We start from the raw sequence: 19261 nt of genomic DNA, 5'->3' as shown, positions 1-19261 counted from the left end.
TTGTTTCTTTAGTCAATTCTCTCGCTTTCTTTTTCCACTTCTCGCGGTGTCCTTCTCTCTCGCGTCTCTCAACCAAGTCAAACGAACGAAATCGCGCGGAGGGCCGAGAGAGCGGGCGAGAAGGATGGAAGGAGATAGCGGGGGTTAAATTACTTCCCTCGTCCGAGAAGCGCCCACCAGCTTCACCTCCACTGTCATCACCACTACCATCGCAGTCAGTCTTTACTCCAATCTCGCGCCAGCATCATCGGCGAGCTCGCGACTCACGCGTAGAGCATCCCTCCGTGTTCGACGCGGCTCCTCTTACACGCGTCCTCGCCCCTCGCCCTTGCCTCGTTCTTGGCACCCTTTCCCTTTCTTTTCTCTTCATTCCCTTCCCTCCTCCCTCTCTTCTCCATTTCACCCTTTAACTGGGATCTCGATCTCTCTCGCTCGATCGCATCTCCGCGCTCGCCCGACCACCCGCCTCCCCTTATCCGACCCTTCCTCCCGTCCTCCCATCTCGTTCGGAGCATGTACGGTCGCGGACACGGCGCGCGTCCCACCCCGAGCATGTCGGGGCCGCGTTAACCCATGCGTGTAACCGTTCACGCGTCCGTCAGTCGGTCGGCGATAGTCTAACGGGGTCCTTGCGCACCGCGAGACCGTCGGGCATTTCGGTGACGACGACGTGAGCCGTTGACGTCGATCGTACGCGAGGGAGCCAGCCGCCGTGATCGGCGACGGACCAGCGCCGGCAAACGAGAAGAGGCAGCCAAGCAGCGTCATCCCCGTCGGCGCGATGATCGCGGGCCCGGACCGGCGCTCATCCTCGCGCGTACCCTGTCGCCGGTGATACGGGAGTACGTCGCGCGCGCGCCGATTTTACACGACAAACATGTGAGTGCGAGAGCGCCCTTTCTCCACCCCCGCCTACCCTTCAGCCGTCCCTTCCCCTTGGCCGGCGACTCCTCGCCCTCTCGATCTCGTGCGCACCTCCGGCCGAGACGCACGGCGGAGAAGCGGAGAGCCACCGCGGATCCTCGCAACGCGCGCGACTCGCGAGAGAGTCATCTCCGTGACGGTCGCGCCAACGAGGGGGTGGTTGTTCGCTCGCTCGAGAGGGAGGCTCGGCTCCGCGCCGCACCTCGCATTGCCTCGCCTCGTTCGCGCATCGCCGCAGCTTCCACAGCCTCGCGCCAGGAATACCGAGAGGATGCGTGACGCACTCGACACGGGCGAGTATAGCTCGGGGGTGTAGAAGGTGGAGGCTTTCTCTGTCTCTCTCTTTCTCTCCCTCTGTGTCTCTTCGTTTCTCTGCCTCTCCCGTGCGCCCTGTGTTGTTCCGTCGCTATCGCGCCGATTATCGGCCGGCATCGCGAATCTCTCTCTCTCTCTCTCTCTCTCTCTCTCTCTCTCTCTCTCTCTCTTTCTCTCTCTCATCCTGAATCTTTCTCTGTCTCTCGGTGTGTCGCCGCGAGTCGGGAAGATCGGTCTCTCTCGCGTTGGGCGGGTACGGCGTAACGAGCACGCCGCCGGACGAGCCACCCTACTTTTCCTCGGGGTGGTTTACTTTCTCGGGACTACCCTGGCTAGTCGCGTCGCGTCTCTCGCTCGGCTCGGCTCGGCTCGGCCCGCAAAGAATCTCAAATAACGCGATTACGGGCGGGCTACGTCCACGGGCGAACTCAATTCCGGACGGCGGAATTCGGTGCGTGTACTCGGGCTGAGCCGAGGGGGATGCTCCCGCACGGCGCGGTGCCGGGGATTTCTCTCGGGACGGAGAGTGTTTTTCGACGCTGCGCCCTCGACGTCCCTTAGGTGTGCCGCGGGTTTTGCGCGACGTAAAGTGGACCTTTCTGCAAATTCGCTCGGCCCGGCGCGAAACGGACGGACCACCCCGAGCCCACCGATCGACGCTGATGAAATAAACAGACACGGCGGATTGTTTTTATTGGCGAGCCCTTCGGCTTCGACGGCACTACGCCGCTCGAAAGAAGATACGTTGACCCAGAGTAAGATTTTGCAAAACGCTCGAAAGTAATCGCTTATTCATACAGCCACTCGCTAGCCTCGCAGGCTGTTGCAAACCACCGAATACGTTAAGGGCGAATCGACAGATCGTCGTGTAATCGCGTGCGTTACAATCACCACGCGCTCGCTTGGACGTGCCTAATCAATTTCCACTTCGCCGCGAACCAAGTTTCCATTACGATCCTTAATTTATTTCGTAATCGAAGGGGAAAGAGAGAGAGAGGGGCAAAGGAAGAGAAAACGCGCATGAAAAAGGCACGGCCTTTTCGTTAATCTATTACACAATTGATGGTACGAGTATCGAAAGTCAGGCAGCTACCGCCGATTGTTTATCTATAAAAATGCACGCGGAGATTTTCCGCGTTATTGACGAGGGCCGTGGTACGTGAGAGTTTTTCAGTATGCTGGGAATTCGAAAATAAAACTGACGATAGCCGAAGAAACGCGGGACGGGGGCGGCCAGAGAGAAAAGAAGAGAGAGAGAGAGAGAGAGGGCGGAGGAAGGGGAGGGTAATATCGTTTTTTATTAAGATAACGCGTGTCCGATCGTTATTTTTCCGCAGCTATTCGCGTAGTGTACGTGCCTTGGTTCACGCGTTTGTGCATACGTGCCCTGATGGTCAGGAACGTTTGTGTATATAATTTAAGCTCCCACACTTAACGTAAATATGCACTCGGCTTATAAGCTGAAAAAGTAATAGATAAGCCGCCCTACTGTATATATATATCTCTCTCTTCGACGGAGGATATTTGAATTTCACGGTAATCGCTGCGTTTCGCGTTTACTTGCCGATTACGCGATGATCTTTGTATTTCCTCGAGATTTACGGCGTTTGCCGGCGATTTTATTTTCAGCTTGATTTCCAATCGCGTTTTAACGGGCGGATGATGAGCGAAATAAAAGCGAAACCTTCGGATCTGGGGGAGAGAAAGAAAAAAAAAAAATAAGATTAATGCGAGTGACGGAATCGTCGAAAAAAGTGCGACGGCGACAATGTACCGATAATTTTTAATCTTTTCCGACAAATGAGAGTCATAAACGAGGCCCATTATGCGTCGTATATGCGCGGGTCTAAATTACATCTCCGAAATGAGTATACGCGACTTAATCCAGCATTTATTTCCGCATGGGCGGAGAAGCGTTTCCGCTTGCGAATCGCGACTTGCGAAGCGCGCCTCGCGATCGTCACTGACGATCCACTTCCAGCTTTACGTAAGACTGTTATAGCACTCTTATCGCTCAGCCGTACGTGTCGTTGCCGTTATGTCACCTCCGCCTCGAGTCGTCGCGAGCGAGCGACGCTGATTTTATCGCCTTCGATGCCCCGATAACGTCGAGATATCACATTTCTACAGTCGGGTTCTTTCGCACTAAGAAAGACGGTAATTGCGCGTGCACCTGCAACATCGTTCCTCCGAATTAGAAAGAAAAAAAAAAAAAAGAACTTTTTCCGAGTCGTCGAAAACGCGCCGGCGACAGGAATATAACGATCGATCGCGCGAATGGAAATGAGATAAATATATCGAGCGGCGTTTTTTTTTTATTTTTTTATTTTTTTTTATTTAAGAATGCTTTCGGTGACCACAGGACACGGCGATCGAGTCAGACGGACGGCGGAATTTCGCGCGACGTCAAACCGCAATTGCATTTCCGTACGTATCGCAGGAAGAGCTTTGAGTTCGCTCGACTCGCCCTCGCGTTAGGGCTGCGTTCTCTCCAGCCTATACTTTATTAGGCTCTCGGCACCCCAAGTAAAATAGGGCTACGTAGCTCACGAGAAAAACGAGAGAGAGGGGGAGGGGAGAGAGGAGGAGGAAACGGGGATGAGAGGAGCGTAGACAAGAGTACGAAAAGTGGCAGCTGAAGAGAGAACGAACCTATTACAATCCGCGATAATAATCTGTCGCCTGTCTCGCCTTTCAACCGAGCGTGACAGCTTCCAGCGATAATGATAATGTCCGTTATGCCATTTTCGCCTTATCGGAATATTTCGTTGACTTTAAATCTTCCCTTTGCCTCCCACACCCCAGCGATGTAATCCGCGATAAGAGATCCGCGAAAGACGACGGCCGGGGATTTTTGCACGCTTTTAACACCCCGATGATCCGCGTCGCTTTTAAGCCTCGCCCGGCTGGAATGGGGGCGATAACTTTCCCACGGACCTTTTTCCGCAATTTTTCGAAATACCACGTGAATTTTAATCGTGCGGTGAATCACTCACCGGTGCGCGCACCGCGTGCATTAGGAAATAGAAATAGAGCAGTCGCTGATTCCCCGGCGGTATCCCAGTGGGAAGGGTAATGCTCCGACTCTTCGATCCTATGCATCTGAAATTTCTTTCCCCGCTCTTTGACTTCGACGCGAATACCTCGGTGCGAACGCTACAAAAGGTGTATCAGAAATCGCGCGTTTTCTCGAGCAGTCGCGGATTTTCAAAGGCTTTGGGGAAACCGATCGGTCTCTCAGGCGAGAGCTCTCCTGAAGATTTACGATTAGACGAACCCTATTGCCTCCGTCGCCGCTACCGTCTTCCTCCTCGGATAATAATTCCATTTCGACGAAACGCAATTATATTTTCGCGCGAGAGAAACACACGTTTGACTTTTCAATCCCTTTTTTTTTTTCTTTTTTTTTTCTTTTTTCGAACCGCCGCACACGGCGGATTAGAGAGCGTGGAGTTCAAACGGCGCTGAAAATTTCGCGAAAGAAGAGCTGGCTGGGAATTTCGCGAGGCAAGGGATGCGGCGAGATCGAGGTGGAACCCGGCGGGACTTCCGATGCATGTATCGACGAGAGAGAGAGATACCTGGCCGATCGACTATGTGTTACACCCCTTTACCGAATTAGGTTGTACATACATGCATCTACCGTTTTCTCTTAAGAGACATCCCCTGACCTAGCCGTGCAGCCGCCGGCGCCGATATAGTCCGCCTCATCGTCAGGTATGGCGCGCGTTAGAAGTAATTCGATCGACATGTCCCATTTATGTCTACTAGCGAGCGAAATGTAATAAAAGCCGCGGCCGTGGTAATAGCGAAGTGCCACCTGTTTCACCCCGGGAGAACGGGAAGGCGAGCGACGATTGATAACCCCGATTGATTCCTTTTTCCCTAATCGGGCGAATCCTTTTTGCTTCCATTTCGCCCTTAATCCCGCCGGCGGGGTGACGTCGCGGCGGCACATCTTCGACCGCGTGCGGCCGCGCGATTATGCAAACGTCTCCGCCCGATTTAGTCCGCGCTCGCCCAATTTAAGGCGTGATCGATACGGCCGATTTGTACGTTAACGCAGTTAACATTTATCGATCCCATCGGAAATCTTTCAATCACTCGCGGCCCGTTCCTCGCCCCCTCCTCCCTCTCGTGAGCGAGAATACACGCACGGGTCGTTTTATCGTAACCACAGTTTCACGGAGGACAGCCGTTCAGCGTCCGCGACGCTTTATTATTACGTTCCTCCGTAACCTTTTCGCGCGGGAAACAAAGAAGTGTTCTTCATTAATGAAATATCAAAGGTTGTTAGCGACGGCGCGCTTCGTGCCCTTCCATTTTCAAAACGCGGCTCTTCCGCGCCGCGAAACGCGCGCGGATCGACGCTCGCGAAGCGGTCCTCGCGGAAATATGCGCGCGACGCAGTTCACGCGCGTGCAGATGAGGATTATGTATATGTACGTGTGTATGAATATATATATATATATTTTTTTTTTTTTTTCATCGGCAAAAAGAAGCAGCGTATCGGAAAATTTATTTATAGTTCGACTGTGCGGCCGCCGGGGCGGCCGCAACGGCCGCCGGCTGTAACGCCTCGTAATAAGCAGAGAGATGCATATAAGTGGATCACGACCTTCTGCTATTTTTTTCCATTTAGTCATTAATATGTTTTGCGCGCGCTCCCGCACCCCCGGCGCACCGCGTGTATGCGCCCGTATGTATTATCAATCCGTGAGGCGATCAAAATGCTCCCGCCGACAAGGAGATGCCCCGCAGCGCCGAGATCGACTTTTCGTTAATGCCGCGACTTAGACTTAGCCGCAATCAATCTCGGATCACGTATTATACCCCGATATATTCTCCCATAATAAGAGGAGCGGCGCAGGTCGACCGAAATCGATAGCCGATAAAACTGTTTACATTATTACACGCGGCTGAAACATTATTTTTATATTTCCCGCGAGCCGGTGCATTTGCGGATCCCGCCTCGGGATAAATATCCTCGCGAAAGCGGCGGGACCACCCGCCCGTGCGTGGACCACCGCGGTTACTCTTCCACGACGCGGCACCCTCGGCCCTCCTTCGTGCCTCCTCCGCGAGAGTTTTATCGCTACGCGGAGGCGACGAGTTTCGCGGATCGGCGAGACACGGTGACTCGCGGAAATTCCTCGGGGGAATAGTTTCGAAAATTGAAGAAAAATATCCTTTACGTACGTCTACGCCGGAGGTACCGCGAGTCATAACGTTTATTTTCGTACGCTACGCTCGCCTCGCCATCCTCTTTTTATTACGTCGAATTTCAAAAGGAAATTTCGCGCAGCGGAGTCAAGCTCTCTCTCCGCGCGGGAGCAAATGTTTCATTTATTCGCTTCCCGTGCGAGCCGAGTGAGCCGTGATATTCCGCGGGCGTGGGACGCCGAAGGACTTCGATCCGATCGCGCGATACGGCGAACATTGTGCATTACGTATTATTAGACACGCATCCTGGCAGCGAATAATCGCGCTCGCTCCCGCGCGGCCTACCGCCTGTCCACTTACCGGAGAACATCGTGGACAGTGACGCAAGCGATTTTAATACTCATCATCCGCGCCGTCTCTATAGGTCCGCCAAGTAGATCTCTTTTAAAAGATCGCTCGCATTGTCCGTGATGAATGCGCACACGCGCGACACGCAGTTATCTACAACGCTGCAAACCCGTGGCTGTCAACGGCGTTTATTTTAAACGGCATTACGGACTCTCTCTCTCTCTCTCTCTCTCCCTTTTTCTCTCGGTAATACCGCGGTGCCACGGGCACGATAAGTGCTCGAGAGAGCTCCGATCCAGCGATCCGCGAAAATGTGAAACTGCCAACTATCGTGGCGTTTTTAATTACCTTCACGGCCCCCTCTGCCCCGAGTAATTTCGCGAATGCGAAAACCTATTGACAAGGAAATTTCGGCGTTTAAGTTCCAACTACACGTCCGTTATCTCTCGCGTTCTCCACTCCCGGCCAGAAATCGCGGGATGACGTTAGCCGTTCTTGCGCCCGCCGGAAACGCGCCTTCGCGAAGATCTCGTTTTGAGCGAACTACGCGTTCTCCCTGACTTCGTTCTCGAAACCAAGGTACACCGAGGTAGCTCGGGGCCCGCGCCGAAGATCCTCGTTAGCGCTACCCGGAGAGCTAATGCGCGACACATGACGTCCGACTCGTCTGGGCGTATTAACAGACTAATTAAGGTCGGCGTTCGTTATTCAAAGATAACGCTGTTAACGAGACCGCGGGTTTCTATGCGTTTCTATATTTATTTATGGAGCAGGTCGCGCGCGGCGTAGGGTCAGCGCAACGTCCACCGAGTCTCGTCTCTGTCGCCGCTGTACCGCCCGTTCTCCAGCGGATCGGACACGCTATGGGGTGGTGTTAGCCGTACTTGTTCACCAGCACCATGGCGAAACGCTATCCGTTCTGCGCGACCTAACGCGAGCACGACGGCGGAAACCGAGACTTTCCACCCGAGCGCTTGGCCGCTTTTGTATCCGCGACGCGGCAGAATCGTCGAATGACACCCTCCGCGGAAGAAATCACGCATGCCGTTTCATTGCCCGTGTTAATCCGAAGTTCAAAGTCAATTAACATCAGATTCTCTCTCTTTCTTTTCTCTCCATTCCGCCCTTTACAACGTCTCTCCCTTTCTCTTTTTCTCTCTTTATCTCTCTTCTCTTTTTTCTCCCTCGTGACAGCTTTGCATTTTTGCTTCACTTTCAGAAAGCAATCTAAAAAGTATATAGATATATATTATATATAAAATATATATCGTTCTGTATCATTCACAGCTTGGCACGGTTGCATGATATTCCCTTCTCGCTGCATGCAGTAAAAGAAATCGAACCGACGCGGCCAGATTTTTCATAAAAGAAAAAAAAAAAAAATAATAAAAAAATAAAAAGACCCAGAGTTCACGGTGCGTAAAGTGGCGATAGCGTCGTGATACCGTCGACCTCTTGGCAACCATCCACCGCGATTTAAACTCCTTCGTCCCGGGACCACCTTCGACGCTCTGTTGCGCTTTAATACTCGAACTAAACGTCCTGCCTGTGACCTACCGCATCAAGCGTGCGTTAAAAATTTGATCCGGGTCATCGCCAGCGTTCACTTTACACGCGCGAGTAATGTGAAAAAGATCCGTCGATCAAACGGGAGGAGAAATATTATATTCGGATGCTAGAGACGTTATTAAGTGATCCGATCCGCGCGGCCGTTTCGCACACGCTTGGCGTATAATGGAAACGAGGCTACCGGGAGGGACGAGCGATTCAATGCCGTCGTTAGACGGCATAAGGTAAAAATTACAAGCCCCGCATCGATTTTCGAACGACATTCCGTCACTCGCTTCCGATTATCTCGAGGCGGACGCCGTTCGACCTTCGCGAGCAGCTGCGGGAGAAGCTCGATACCGAAGTTCGCGCCTACTCTCCCGTCGTCGACAGACGCGCGAGGGACGCGGTTCCGCGGTAGCGCGTTTTAATACCAACGAATAACAAACGGCGAAGTGTGCGGCGGCTTTTGTCTTCGCGCGGCGGTAAATGTCGACCGGCGTAAAACGCCATTGATTCAGCCCGAGTAATCTCCCGACAGCTCGCCGTTTCTCGCGCGGAGAGAAACTAATTTCGGGCTCCCCCGGCGGATGCTGGATGAGGCGCGGGAGATTGAAAGGGCGGCCGCGTGTCGTTCAAACTCCGGGGACAGCCTCGAGGACTTGTTTATGCGTCACGCGGCCGTAAAACTGCAGAGACAGTCGCGGTAGGAGAGCGGCGCGCGACGCGGAGGCCCTTTTAAGTAATTTCTCAAACGGAAGCCGGCGGAAAAGGCGCCGACACTACGCTCGACTTCCGGGCCGGGGATCAAACGTCAGCTCCGACATCCAGCATTCGCACGGGGGAGGGGAGAGGAGCGGTCCCGAAATATTACTCACTGGCGCGAAAAAAAAAAAAAGAAAAAAAAGAAGGTTTAAATATCGCTGGCGTTTCTATAATTACAGGCGCCGGGCATGCCATGCGCACTTAACAGGAAGGTAATCGCGTTGCACACCTGGCGCAACATGCATCCTTCCACGCCCTTGCCGCAGCAGCAGCTCGGCCGCCTCGGCAGGGATATCGAACTGGCCGCATTCGATGAGGAATCTGTCGCAATTATGGCAGTTATCGAGTACGTTACTTCCCCCGAGCTTGTCCCGGTGTTCCCGCGCGCGGCAAAGACGGCCGGGATTCTTCCGAAGGAATCCTTCGATCGGGACGGCCACCCTCGGTGAACAATCGGGTGCGCTTTCAGGAATTTTCGGATCCCTTCGCGACGTTTACGCTTGGAGTCCGCGCGAGCGTCTCCACGGAAAAGCCGCGCGACCTCGAGCTTGACAAGTGCGTTATCGTGTTCCGGAAGCGGAAGCGCTTGATACGTATTAGGGGCGCGCGGGGTGTCTGGTATATGAGCAAGTGGCGAATAAGTAGCTCGTTAAAGACGAGGCGGCGCTCGGAAGGGAGGAAAGACAAAAAGTGTGGAGTCTTTTGCGGAACCGACGGCGGAAACGGGTGCCCCGCGGCATTGGTTGCGCTTTTCGCGGTTCGCCTGACAGCAGTCTCGCGTCGCGCCGAAGTACGACAAAAGAACTTTCTCCCTTCTTTTTTTTTCTTTTTTCTCTCCTCTTTATTACGCCACTACAGTGTCTCTCGGCGCGCGATGATAGCGGGGAGGATTAAGACAGGTCGTCCGTCGCGCGAAACAAGATGCAGCCACTTGTGCCGAATGGTCGCTCTAAGCGAGAGGGGAGTTAATCTGAAATCGCGGAGATTTCATCCCTCATTGTTAGTTAAGAATCCCGCGTTATATCTTGAATTACTCTCTTACCGATAAAGAAAGTCTTGCACAAAGGGATATTTCTAAAAGCATCTCTATGTCTCGCATAACTTTATTCGGCTCTGTGATAAGCGCGGGATGAAATAATGTGTACTACGGGGAGGATGAAATGGGGGATGAATTATCCTGGTGGCGGTATTAATCTCGTCGACCGCGCGATCCCGTCGGTTGTTATTTCGCCGGTAATTCCGTTTTGCACGATTTTTCGGTACGTCCGATCTTTGCTCGCAGACTCGATGTCTCCGCCGAGAGGAGCAAACGTGGGATGTAGTTGACACTACCTTCCACCTAGTGAGAGCACGACGACGGAGGCGGTGGACGAAGAGACGGAGGAGGAGGAGGAGGAGGAAGACGAGGACGAGGAGGAGGACGACGACGACGAGGACGAGGTGGAAGAAGACGCGACGGGAAGAGATAGCGACGGTAGCGTCGGCGAAGGTGGTGCCGTTCGCCGAGTCTCGGTGTCCGGCGACGAGGACTACCGGAAGCGTGGCGTTCGCGCGTTCGCGCGTACGTGCGTGCGTGCGTGCGTGCGTGCGTGCGTGCGCGCGCACGGCCGCGTGGGTGAACGCGCGGTCCATCGGGGTGCCCGCCGCGCGCATGATAAAGGGGCACGCGAGAGACCGGGCGAGGGTGAGGCGAGACCGCCGGTGGTGCTCCGAGGACCAAGGTCCGAGTCCCCGGAGATCCGTTCGCGAGAGAACCGGAGGACGCGCGAGCGACCGCGTGAACCGAAAACCGTACCGGTCGCGGAGCGCTGGAGAACAGACGGGGCACTGGAACGTCTTTTCGAAATAAAACGAGAGTAATAGAGAGAGAAAGAGAGAGAGAAAAAGAAAAAAGGCGAGAGAGAGAAGAAGAAGAGAGAAAGAGAGCCAGGGAGAGGACGAGAGAGACAGTCCGTCAGACATGAACATTACTCCGATGGTGGAGTTACCCGGCAATGACAGCTTTAATATCAGCAGCAACGGTCTCGCCTGCGGCGGTGAGCACTATCAATACTCGGTACTGTGGCGCGTGGTGATAGTGATAGTCGCCGTCGTCCTCAGTTTCATCACGGTCGTCGGCAACATTATGGTCATGATATCGTTCAAGATCGACAAGCAACTGCAGACGATCTCCAACTATTTCCTCTTCAGCTTGGCGGTGGCCGACTTCGCGATCGGCCTAATCTCCATGCCCCTGTTTACGGCATACACGGTGCTCGGCTACTGGCCGCTCGGGCCCTACGTGTGCGACACGTGGCTTGCCCTAGACTATCTCATAAGCAACGCGTCGGTCCTCAACCTGCTCATCATCAGCTTCGATAGATATTTCTCCGTCACGCGCCCGCTCACCTACCGGGCCAAGAGGACCAATTTCAAAGCCGGCGTCATGATAAGTAAGTCCCGAAAAGATTTTCACGGGCAATTATTTTATTTCACAATTAATTCAATTTTTATCCTCCCGAGTGGAAATTGATTTCCACCGTTATCTAATAATTAGTCAGCCAATTCGTGGTTCATCTCGTGGCTGTCTTGCAAAACTGTCCAGCACCGAGCTAGAAGAGCTAGATATCGAAACTTTTTTCGTCGCGTACTAGTCTACTCGCTCGTCCTGACCTATCTAACGCGCGCTCGACTGCCCAGACTGCTGGTCGCCGGGACCGTCGACCGTCGCGGTAGTGTGAGTTACGTGCGTGTGTTGACATCTGGCCGGCAGGCCTCGCGCTCTAAGTTCGCAAGGTGGAGGACGCGCGGGCGACGGGCGGCGAAAACCGGTTTGCCCGGCGAATTCGGCAGTCGAGCGAACGTAGCGTAAGGTTCAGAACAACAATAGTAAACAAGTACGCGGAGAAAAAAAAAGATATCTATTTAGATACATGGTCCGCGCTGGACAGTGACTAGACGACCGATACTAGACAGATTTTGTTTCTGCAAAGTCAGATTAGCTAAATTTCCACTCGGGCTTATCGCGTAAAGTTCCAGCAAATATCCCGACAAAAGTACTCGCGCTGATTCTAAAAAAAAAAAAAAAAAAAAAAAAAATCGCCAAGCTGTTCAAAATAACACGTGATACAAATCCAAGTTAATATTTAATAATTTTGAAATATTAAATATTAAATGCTATTAAATTGATAAATCGGAATTAATGCACGTTAAATATTTCAAGTAGCAATTGTATGCTTATTCAAAATATTCACCGTTCGTTCCAGCGAGCGCTTGGGGTATATCGATGGTTCTTTGGCCACCCTGGATCATCGCGTGGCCGTACATCGAGGGTCAAAGAACCGTGCCGCATACCGAGTGCTACATCCAATTCATCGAGACGAACCACTACATCACCTTCGGCACGGCCATCGCCGCGTTTTATATTCCCGTCATGATAATGATAATCCTTTACTTGCGGATCTACAGAGAGACGGAGAAGCGTCAGAAGGATTTGCCGAACTTGCAGGCCGGCAAGCAAGACACGAGCAAGCGCAGCAACTCGAGGTGGTAACTAACTTTCGATTGTTTCTTCCTTGCGACCTAGTCGTCAGCACGTCACCAAAAAAAAAAAGAAAAGCGCAATTGCAACCCCTGCACCAGAAAGACGGTAACACATCGCCCCATTCGGGAAATTAGCTCCTTTCTCGATTCAGGGCACGAACGCACCACGAGTGGTTGAATCCCGCTGGTTTTTATTGATTGGTTAATTGATTGATTAATTGATTAGTCAATTAATTAATCAATTAATTCATGTATTATTATTTCATTAAATAATTGAATAATTAATTGATTAATTATGTTCTCCTTTACCTACCATTATTTTGATCGTTGATTAATTTTTCCTCTTTAAAGACGTTAAATCGAATTGAGTGTACCTTCCTTTATCGTTATTTTAGTGTTTCTCGTTGTTTCCTGATGTTTACTCGTAATCTCTGCGACGACACTTGGTTTAAATCCGCGGATTTTGTTGCGCGAGTACTTTTTTTGTTTTTATTCGTTTTATTTTACCCCGATAAAAATATTCGCGAGCAATCGCGAGGTTGAAAGACTCGGATGCTGTCCGACGTGCTCATCGTGTCGTTTTTCCCTACAGCGACGAGGCGTTGGACATGGAGGATGGCAGAAGACAACGGAGCGAGTCAAGCACCGCAGACGACGTCTCGCACGCCACGCACATCGCCGTTTCCTACATTGATAAGCACTATCCGCAATACATGAGCGTAAGTACCAGTCACGAGCACGTCCAGTTTCGCGTTCTCATTGTCGGAAAAAAAAAAAAGAAAAGAAAAAAAAAAAAAAAGAAAAAGAAAACAATTTCGAACTTACATTGTGGCGTAAAGTTACGCTCGTGGACGTGACCACCGAAACCGGCCGCCGCGACTACGATCTTATTTCCGCTTTTTGGAAGGTGCAGCACAGGCCGTTCTCCTGGACCTGGCTGAAGATGTGGTGCATCGCGTGGTGGCACAGCGGCCGGGACGACGAGGACGACGACGAGGAGATCGCCGGACCGGAGAGCAGCCGCACCGGGGTCGGGTACGAAGACACGCTCACGCCGCTATCGGCCGAGACCCCGCTTCCCAGCACGGTATCACGGTGTCCCTCCCTCAGCGTGATACAGGCGACGGGAATCGCCCTGGACAAGGCCGCGGCGCAGCACGAGTTGTACAAGAGGCCGATGCGGCCGCTCGACCCCAAGACCATCTCCAGCGATTCCGTACGTGACCGTTGTTTCTATTTGGCAAATTCGAGAAGACGTACCGTTAACGCGTTACCGAGACAAACATCAATGTACGATTTGTGCAGGTTTATACGATCGTGATCAAATTGCCGAGAGAGGGACCGCAGAGCATAAAAATGATCCACGACGAGGCCGTGTCGACCCAGCTGCACAGCATGATAGAAGACGGCGAGAACGACGGCGGTAGCAGCGGTGTCAGCGTAGGCGCCAGCAAGCTCTTCCGCCTCGGCGAGTCCATATCGAGCCCGTCGACGGTGATGAGGCGGCCGTCGCAGATGCCGGACATTCGTATGCCGTTGAACGCGAAAAATATCCCGAGGCCGCTGGGCAAGGGCAAGGCGCAGGACAAGCAGCCGAAGGACAAGAAGAAGAAGACGCAGGAGAAGAAGGCCGACCGCAAAAAGCTGCAGGAGAAAAAGGCCGCGAAGACGCTCACGGCCATTCTGTGCGCGTTCATCCTGACGTGGACCCCGTACAACATCCTGGTACTCATGAAGTCCATCTCCGCCTGCTCGTTCGACATACCCCAGCCCGCGTGGGACTTTTTTTACTACCTTTGCTACATCAACAGTACTGTGAACCCGATGTGTTACGCGCTATGCAACGCGGCGTTCCGCAGAACCTACATGAGGATTCTCAAGTGCAAGTGGCGCAGCAAGAACCGCGGCACCGCGGTAGACCGGGGATGATATCAGTAACCCCGCCGGCTCGCGCCTCGACCTTTTTGCATCGAGGAGGGCGGACGGGCCAGCCCCCGCCCTCGCGCGTTTCCGATATCAGCACATCGCAGAATCGGGAGTCAACGACCACGCGCGCGCGCCCGTGCGGGTGCATCTTCGCAAGTACACGCATACACCGAAGTAACGTTGTATTATTATTATCATTATCGCTATTATTATTCTCATTATTATTGCCGTTATTATTATCGTTATTATTACCGTTATATCGCCGTTTACTTTACCTCCGTTTTACGCGTTTCTCAGAGCGCATGAAGAAGCGGAAACGAGGAGACCGGTGCAATCGCTAAGCCGCCCCGTTCCAAACTATATCGCTCGTTGCTACGGGCACTTCCGGTCGCTCGGATTCCACCCCTCTGGATTCCCGGGTCGCGCGCGGCGCTCGCCCGATATCCGGTCGGACGAGAAAGGCTCTTTCCGGACCTTTCGTCGTGGGATACGAAATTAACCCCCCGACGACCACGAATCGCGCGCATTTTTCAGGGAGAAATCCATCAATCAGTAATTACGCGAATAACTCGATTACCCCGCGACGGAGTTTAACGCTCTCTCGAGCGTAACAGCATCGCTCCATAATTACATTGGGATCCATGAACGCGTAAAAGAATTAATCACGAACATCCTCGTCGGGGGGTTAACGGCGACAGGTGACACGAACGAGTCCCTCCTCGCGCGGGAACGGGAGCAACGGTTTGTTTTGTCTACAATATTCCCGGATAATTTCTCGAATTTCCCACGGCACCGATATCGATCGTCTATATCAAGACGCGTGAATATTTAACAGCCCAGTGGTTCTTAAGCTTTTTTGAGCCGCGGTTCTCGGAGGGGCAAGGAGGAAGAACCTCACGGTTCTCAGCTCGTTTATTATTTCCGAAATCTCGAACGCTTTTTCGGGGTAATATTAATCGGCGGTCTCGCGCGCCGGAGAATTGAAAAATCGGGGGACCGGAAGAAGAGAACGAGGGCTCGTTCACGTCGCGACGGGGGACGCTAGTCAAAACGCGACTTCGGTCTCCAAGTTTCGCGGAGAAGTAACGCGATGTGGATACTGCCATGAATATAACATTTATTAATATCTCTCCGAGTGTCGCGCGTACCTACGCGAGTTCGGAACTACATTATGTGTCCGATGCCCTCGGGACCGGGGCGCGTCGGTACTCTTCCCCTCCTCCCGATGCGGTCGTCATCGTCGTCGCCATGGCACCGAAAGCCAACCCCTGGCAGCTTCCCTGGAGAAAGGACGGCGGCGGCGGTTGCGATTAGTAACGGGAAGAGTAGACTAGGGAAGAAAAGCTAAGCCGCACAAGAACCTATTTAAGTAAAAAAAAATATATATATATATTCAATATATATATTTATATATATATTGAAAGAATAACGATAATCTCATTCTGTGCGTCGCGCAGAGTCGCGACGGACGATGCAAACACTCGATGTAAATTTTACGACGTAGCGAAGTGTAAAACTGTAAATGAATGTGTCTAAATGTAATAATGCCGGGAGGGAAGGGTGGGAAAGAAGACTTTCGCCGGAAGGACCGGCGGGACGCGGGAGGATAATTAGCGATTAGGAAAAAAAGGCGAAGGGTGGAAAGGGGTGCGGGAGATTTAATGCTAAATCGAATTCTTCCGTAAAACTAAAATACATTCTAATTATACGTGCCAAACGAAGCTTTAAAAGATTATACCAAGATTATACGACACGAGAGTAAGCGGTAGAGCGAGAAAGGGAGCGACGAGGCGGTGCGAAAGGGAGGAACGTCGTAGCGCACTCTCGATGCTATTGAGAAACGAGATACTGAAAAAATATATAGTTAATAAAAATAAAAAAAATTAAATAAAAACAGGATAAAATAAAATAAAGTAAGAGCACTGTGTCGAGCGATACACTTTAGTGATCGAAGGCTCGTAAAGTAATCAAAGTCAACCGTACGCGCGCCGACATGCCTATAGCGACCTCAAGACTGCGAGCTCTTCGTTTATCACCCTCGCGACTCCGTGTAATTAAATACCCTGCGCATACCTCGATTTTACATACGGCAATCTCGACATAAGTGTACCTTGAGTAGCTTCTTTTTTTTTTTTCTTTCCGCTTTCGCGGCTCGCGCGGATGTTCAAGTCGACTTAAACCGGATTCCCCGGTCTGATCCCCGGAAGTGCTCTCGGGGAATCTCCAGGACGAAGGGGGTGGAGGAGGAGTCCGAAGCACGGGGTTCTCCAGTCTTTTTCGTGCGTCGTTCACTCGCCATTCGTAAGGAAGAAACATAATCGCTGCTCGGGGAGGAAAGCGGCAGCGGCGTTCCTATGTACGCGTCGGCACGCGTGCGTTTGTACCTTGTACAGAATACCCACGCACATTGAAACACGCTCTCTCGCGCGGTCAGCATACACATATATACACGGTGCAGTGTCGCGGATATTAAACGTACGCCGTTCGGGCCGTCGCATGGGAAAAATCCCGTGAGAGCGTAAAGGCAATGCATAAGAATTGCGACCGGTCGCAGTCGGAGAAATCGTGTGCCATTTGGACCGCGAGCAGCGCCGAAAATTCAGTATGTATGATTAAAATTCACACGTCTCCGGTTTTATCTTTCACGGGTTTCCGTATGCGACGACCCTTACTCATGGGGGGGGGATGCATCTTGCGGGACGGACTGCAAGTGGAGGAGCTCCGGTTGGGCGCGACGCGGGACTCCGGCCGCGTTCCGTTACGTGCAGACCGCACTGAGAGAAAAAGGCACAGTTATACTTCTGTTTCCGGCCATAATTTTATATCTCTGACGGCAAATGCGACCGACTTATATTATATTACATTATTATATAATTAATATTATAAATATTATATTATGAAATAGGCTTGATCGCAATTCTCTCTGGGAAATGTGAATCTCTTGACCGGATCCGGAGATAACTGTTTTCCCTCTCAGTGCGGCGGGGAAGGAAGACACGACGAGCGAAACGTACGATCACGAAACCCGGGTACATCGGGTGGACGCGAGTAGCTATACGTATCGGCAGCGTAATTAACGTGTAATTAATTAATTAATGATTTCGATCCATTATTCGGGTACTTTTGATACGAGGATTCGCGCTGGTCGATCCGGAGGCCGATACGCGGGCGATTATACCGATAAAGCCGCATTTCTGTTTCCCGCGGCGCCGCAAGGCCCAGCCCCCGGACCGTTTTGTAACGAATTTAAGAGCATTCTTCCTCTCATAGATGTGTTAAGCAATTACTACGAGGACTGTTGTCGGGACAGGCTCACCCGACGATAATTAAGCACATAATTATTATAAGCGTATAATTATTATTGTTGGTCGTGAATCTTTAGCGGAGGGGCGATTGCGAGACGTTATGAGGAAACAAAGACTTAAAATGACGAAGAAAAAAAAAAAAAAAAAAAAAAAAGAAAAGAAAAGTAACGAAAAAGGGAAAACAATGAAGAAAAGTCGTATATCTGTATAATCTCTCGCGTTCTCTGGCATTTTTGAGCGCCGCCGAATTTACGGGGGAAGGGAATAGCGTAAGACTCGGTGATATTTTTTTACCTTTATAGTCGATCTCGCGCGATTCGATCTCGCACGACGGGAACCTCGGCGAATCGCGTCGATACTAAAAAAAAAAAAAAAATAAAAATAAAAAAAAATAAAGAAAAAGCGCGACAGCGAACGCGAATGAAATGGGTGATACGCGAACGCGATTAACGACGTTCGACGTTTTCGTTGCGCTTGTATTTCCTTCGTAAACGCAAGAGACGTCGGGAGACGTGGAGGCTGCGGGAGATTTCGACGCGAGAAACTTTAGGCTTAACTAGCACTTTTTGTCGAAACCGCGATCACCGCGGACACTGAAACGAAGGGGGCGAGAGCGGGCTCAACACTTTTCGGCGAAAGTCGCGGTTTTCTTTCGCGGGTTTCCCGGTGGGAAAATCGGCGCGGCGACTTTGCAAAAGGATTTGACAACGTTACCAAGACTTCGAGACTTCGTATTTCGATATTTTGCCGCAGGTAGAATATAATTGGCGATTTAGAGACGAGAAATATATCAGAGACTGCGCATATAGATTTTTAAGGGCACGCCGGTTGGCGGAGACCTTGTTCGAAAGAACGGAGGAATTGACACGGTGTCGAAGAAGTCGTTTTGCTTTCTCGATCCAAAACGAAATTGACAGAGTTACTTATGTATCGTGTTTCTCGGAAAGTAAACGTTAATGTGTAAGATTATTAATGTGACAGCTAGCACGGCGGGAGTACTTGTGGTATTTTAAGTAGACAAGTGAATGTGTGATCGTTGTGAAAAAATTTACGGGGGGTTTTTTTTTTTCATTTTTGTTTTCTTTTTCCTGAAAGGAGTGTCAGGAACATCGTAACTTTGGAGATATATCCTAGAATCTGCCGTTAAAGCTTCGGTCTTGTTTGAGTGAAAGAAACGTCACTCAGACTCCGCGAATACGCATTGTTTCCCCGTGCTCCTACGCTTCATTTACTTATACTAGCATCGGAACGTATCTTCAAAGTTCCGCTCCGCACTAGAGATATACTCCGCAGGCTACATTTTATTTATTTAGATTTTTTTTTTTTTTTTTTTTTTGGTACTTACGAACGACCCGTGAAGACGTGATGGGGTTTAGTCGCGATTAACTGGACTTACGGTCGATTTTCGGCCACCCTTCGACCGAGTGGTGGCCACTAACGCGGGA

At 51.4% G+C, this 19261-nt stretch overlaps 1 protein-coding gene across 5 annotated transcripts; it reads left to right on the top strand.

Annotated features, from left to right (window-relative positions):
• Positions 1–1417: 1417 nt before the first annotated feature.
• On the top strand, positions 1418–16056 carry Machr-a (muscarinic Acetylcholine Receptor, A-type). Of its 5 annotated transcripts, none has more exons than XM_070664870.1 (7): positions 1418–1994; positions 9243–9409; positions 10346–11495; positions 12309–12588; positions 13178–13304; positions 13499–13801; positions 13891–16056. In XM_070664870.1, exons 3-7 carry the CDS (start codon positions 11024–11026, stop codon positions 14512–14514), a joined length of 1806 nt encoding a protein of 601 aa, XP_070520971.1. In that variant the 5' UTR covers positions 1418–1994; positions 9243–9409; positions 10346–11023; the 3' UTR covers positions 14515–16056. The 5 variants fall into 5 exon arrangements, with proteins under 5 accessions (XP_070520971.1, XP_070520969.1, XP_070520970.1 ...); XM_070664868.1 differs by having other exon boundaries at positions 13493–13801; XM_070664869.1 differs by having other exon boundaries at positions 12309–12591.
• Positions 16057–19261: the final 3205 nt, after the last annotated feature.

This window comes from Cardiocondyla obscurior, linkage group LG12 (genome assembly GCF_019399895.1).
Source record: "Cardiocondyla obscurior isolate alpha-2009 linkage group LG12, Cobs3.1, whole genome shotgun sequence".
Classification (NCBI taxonomy): Eukaryota; Metazoa; Arthropoda; class Insecta; order Hymenoptera; family Formicidae; genus Cardiocondyla; species Cardiocondyla obscurior.
The sequence above is the reverse complement of the archived record's forward strand: the minus strand, read 5'-3'. Positions and strand labels throughout refer to the sequence as shown.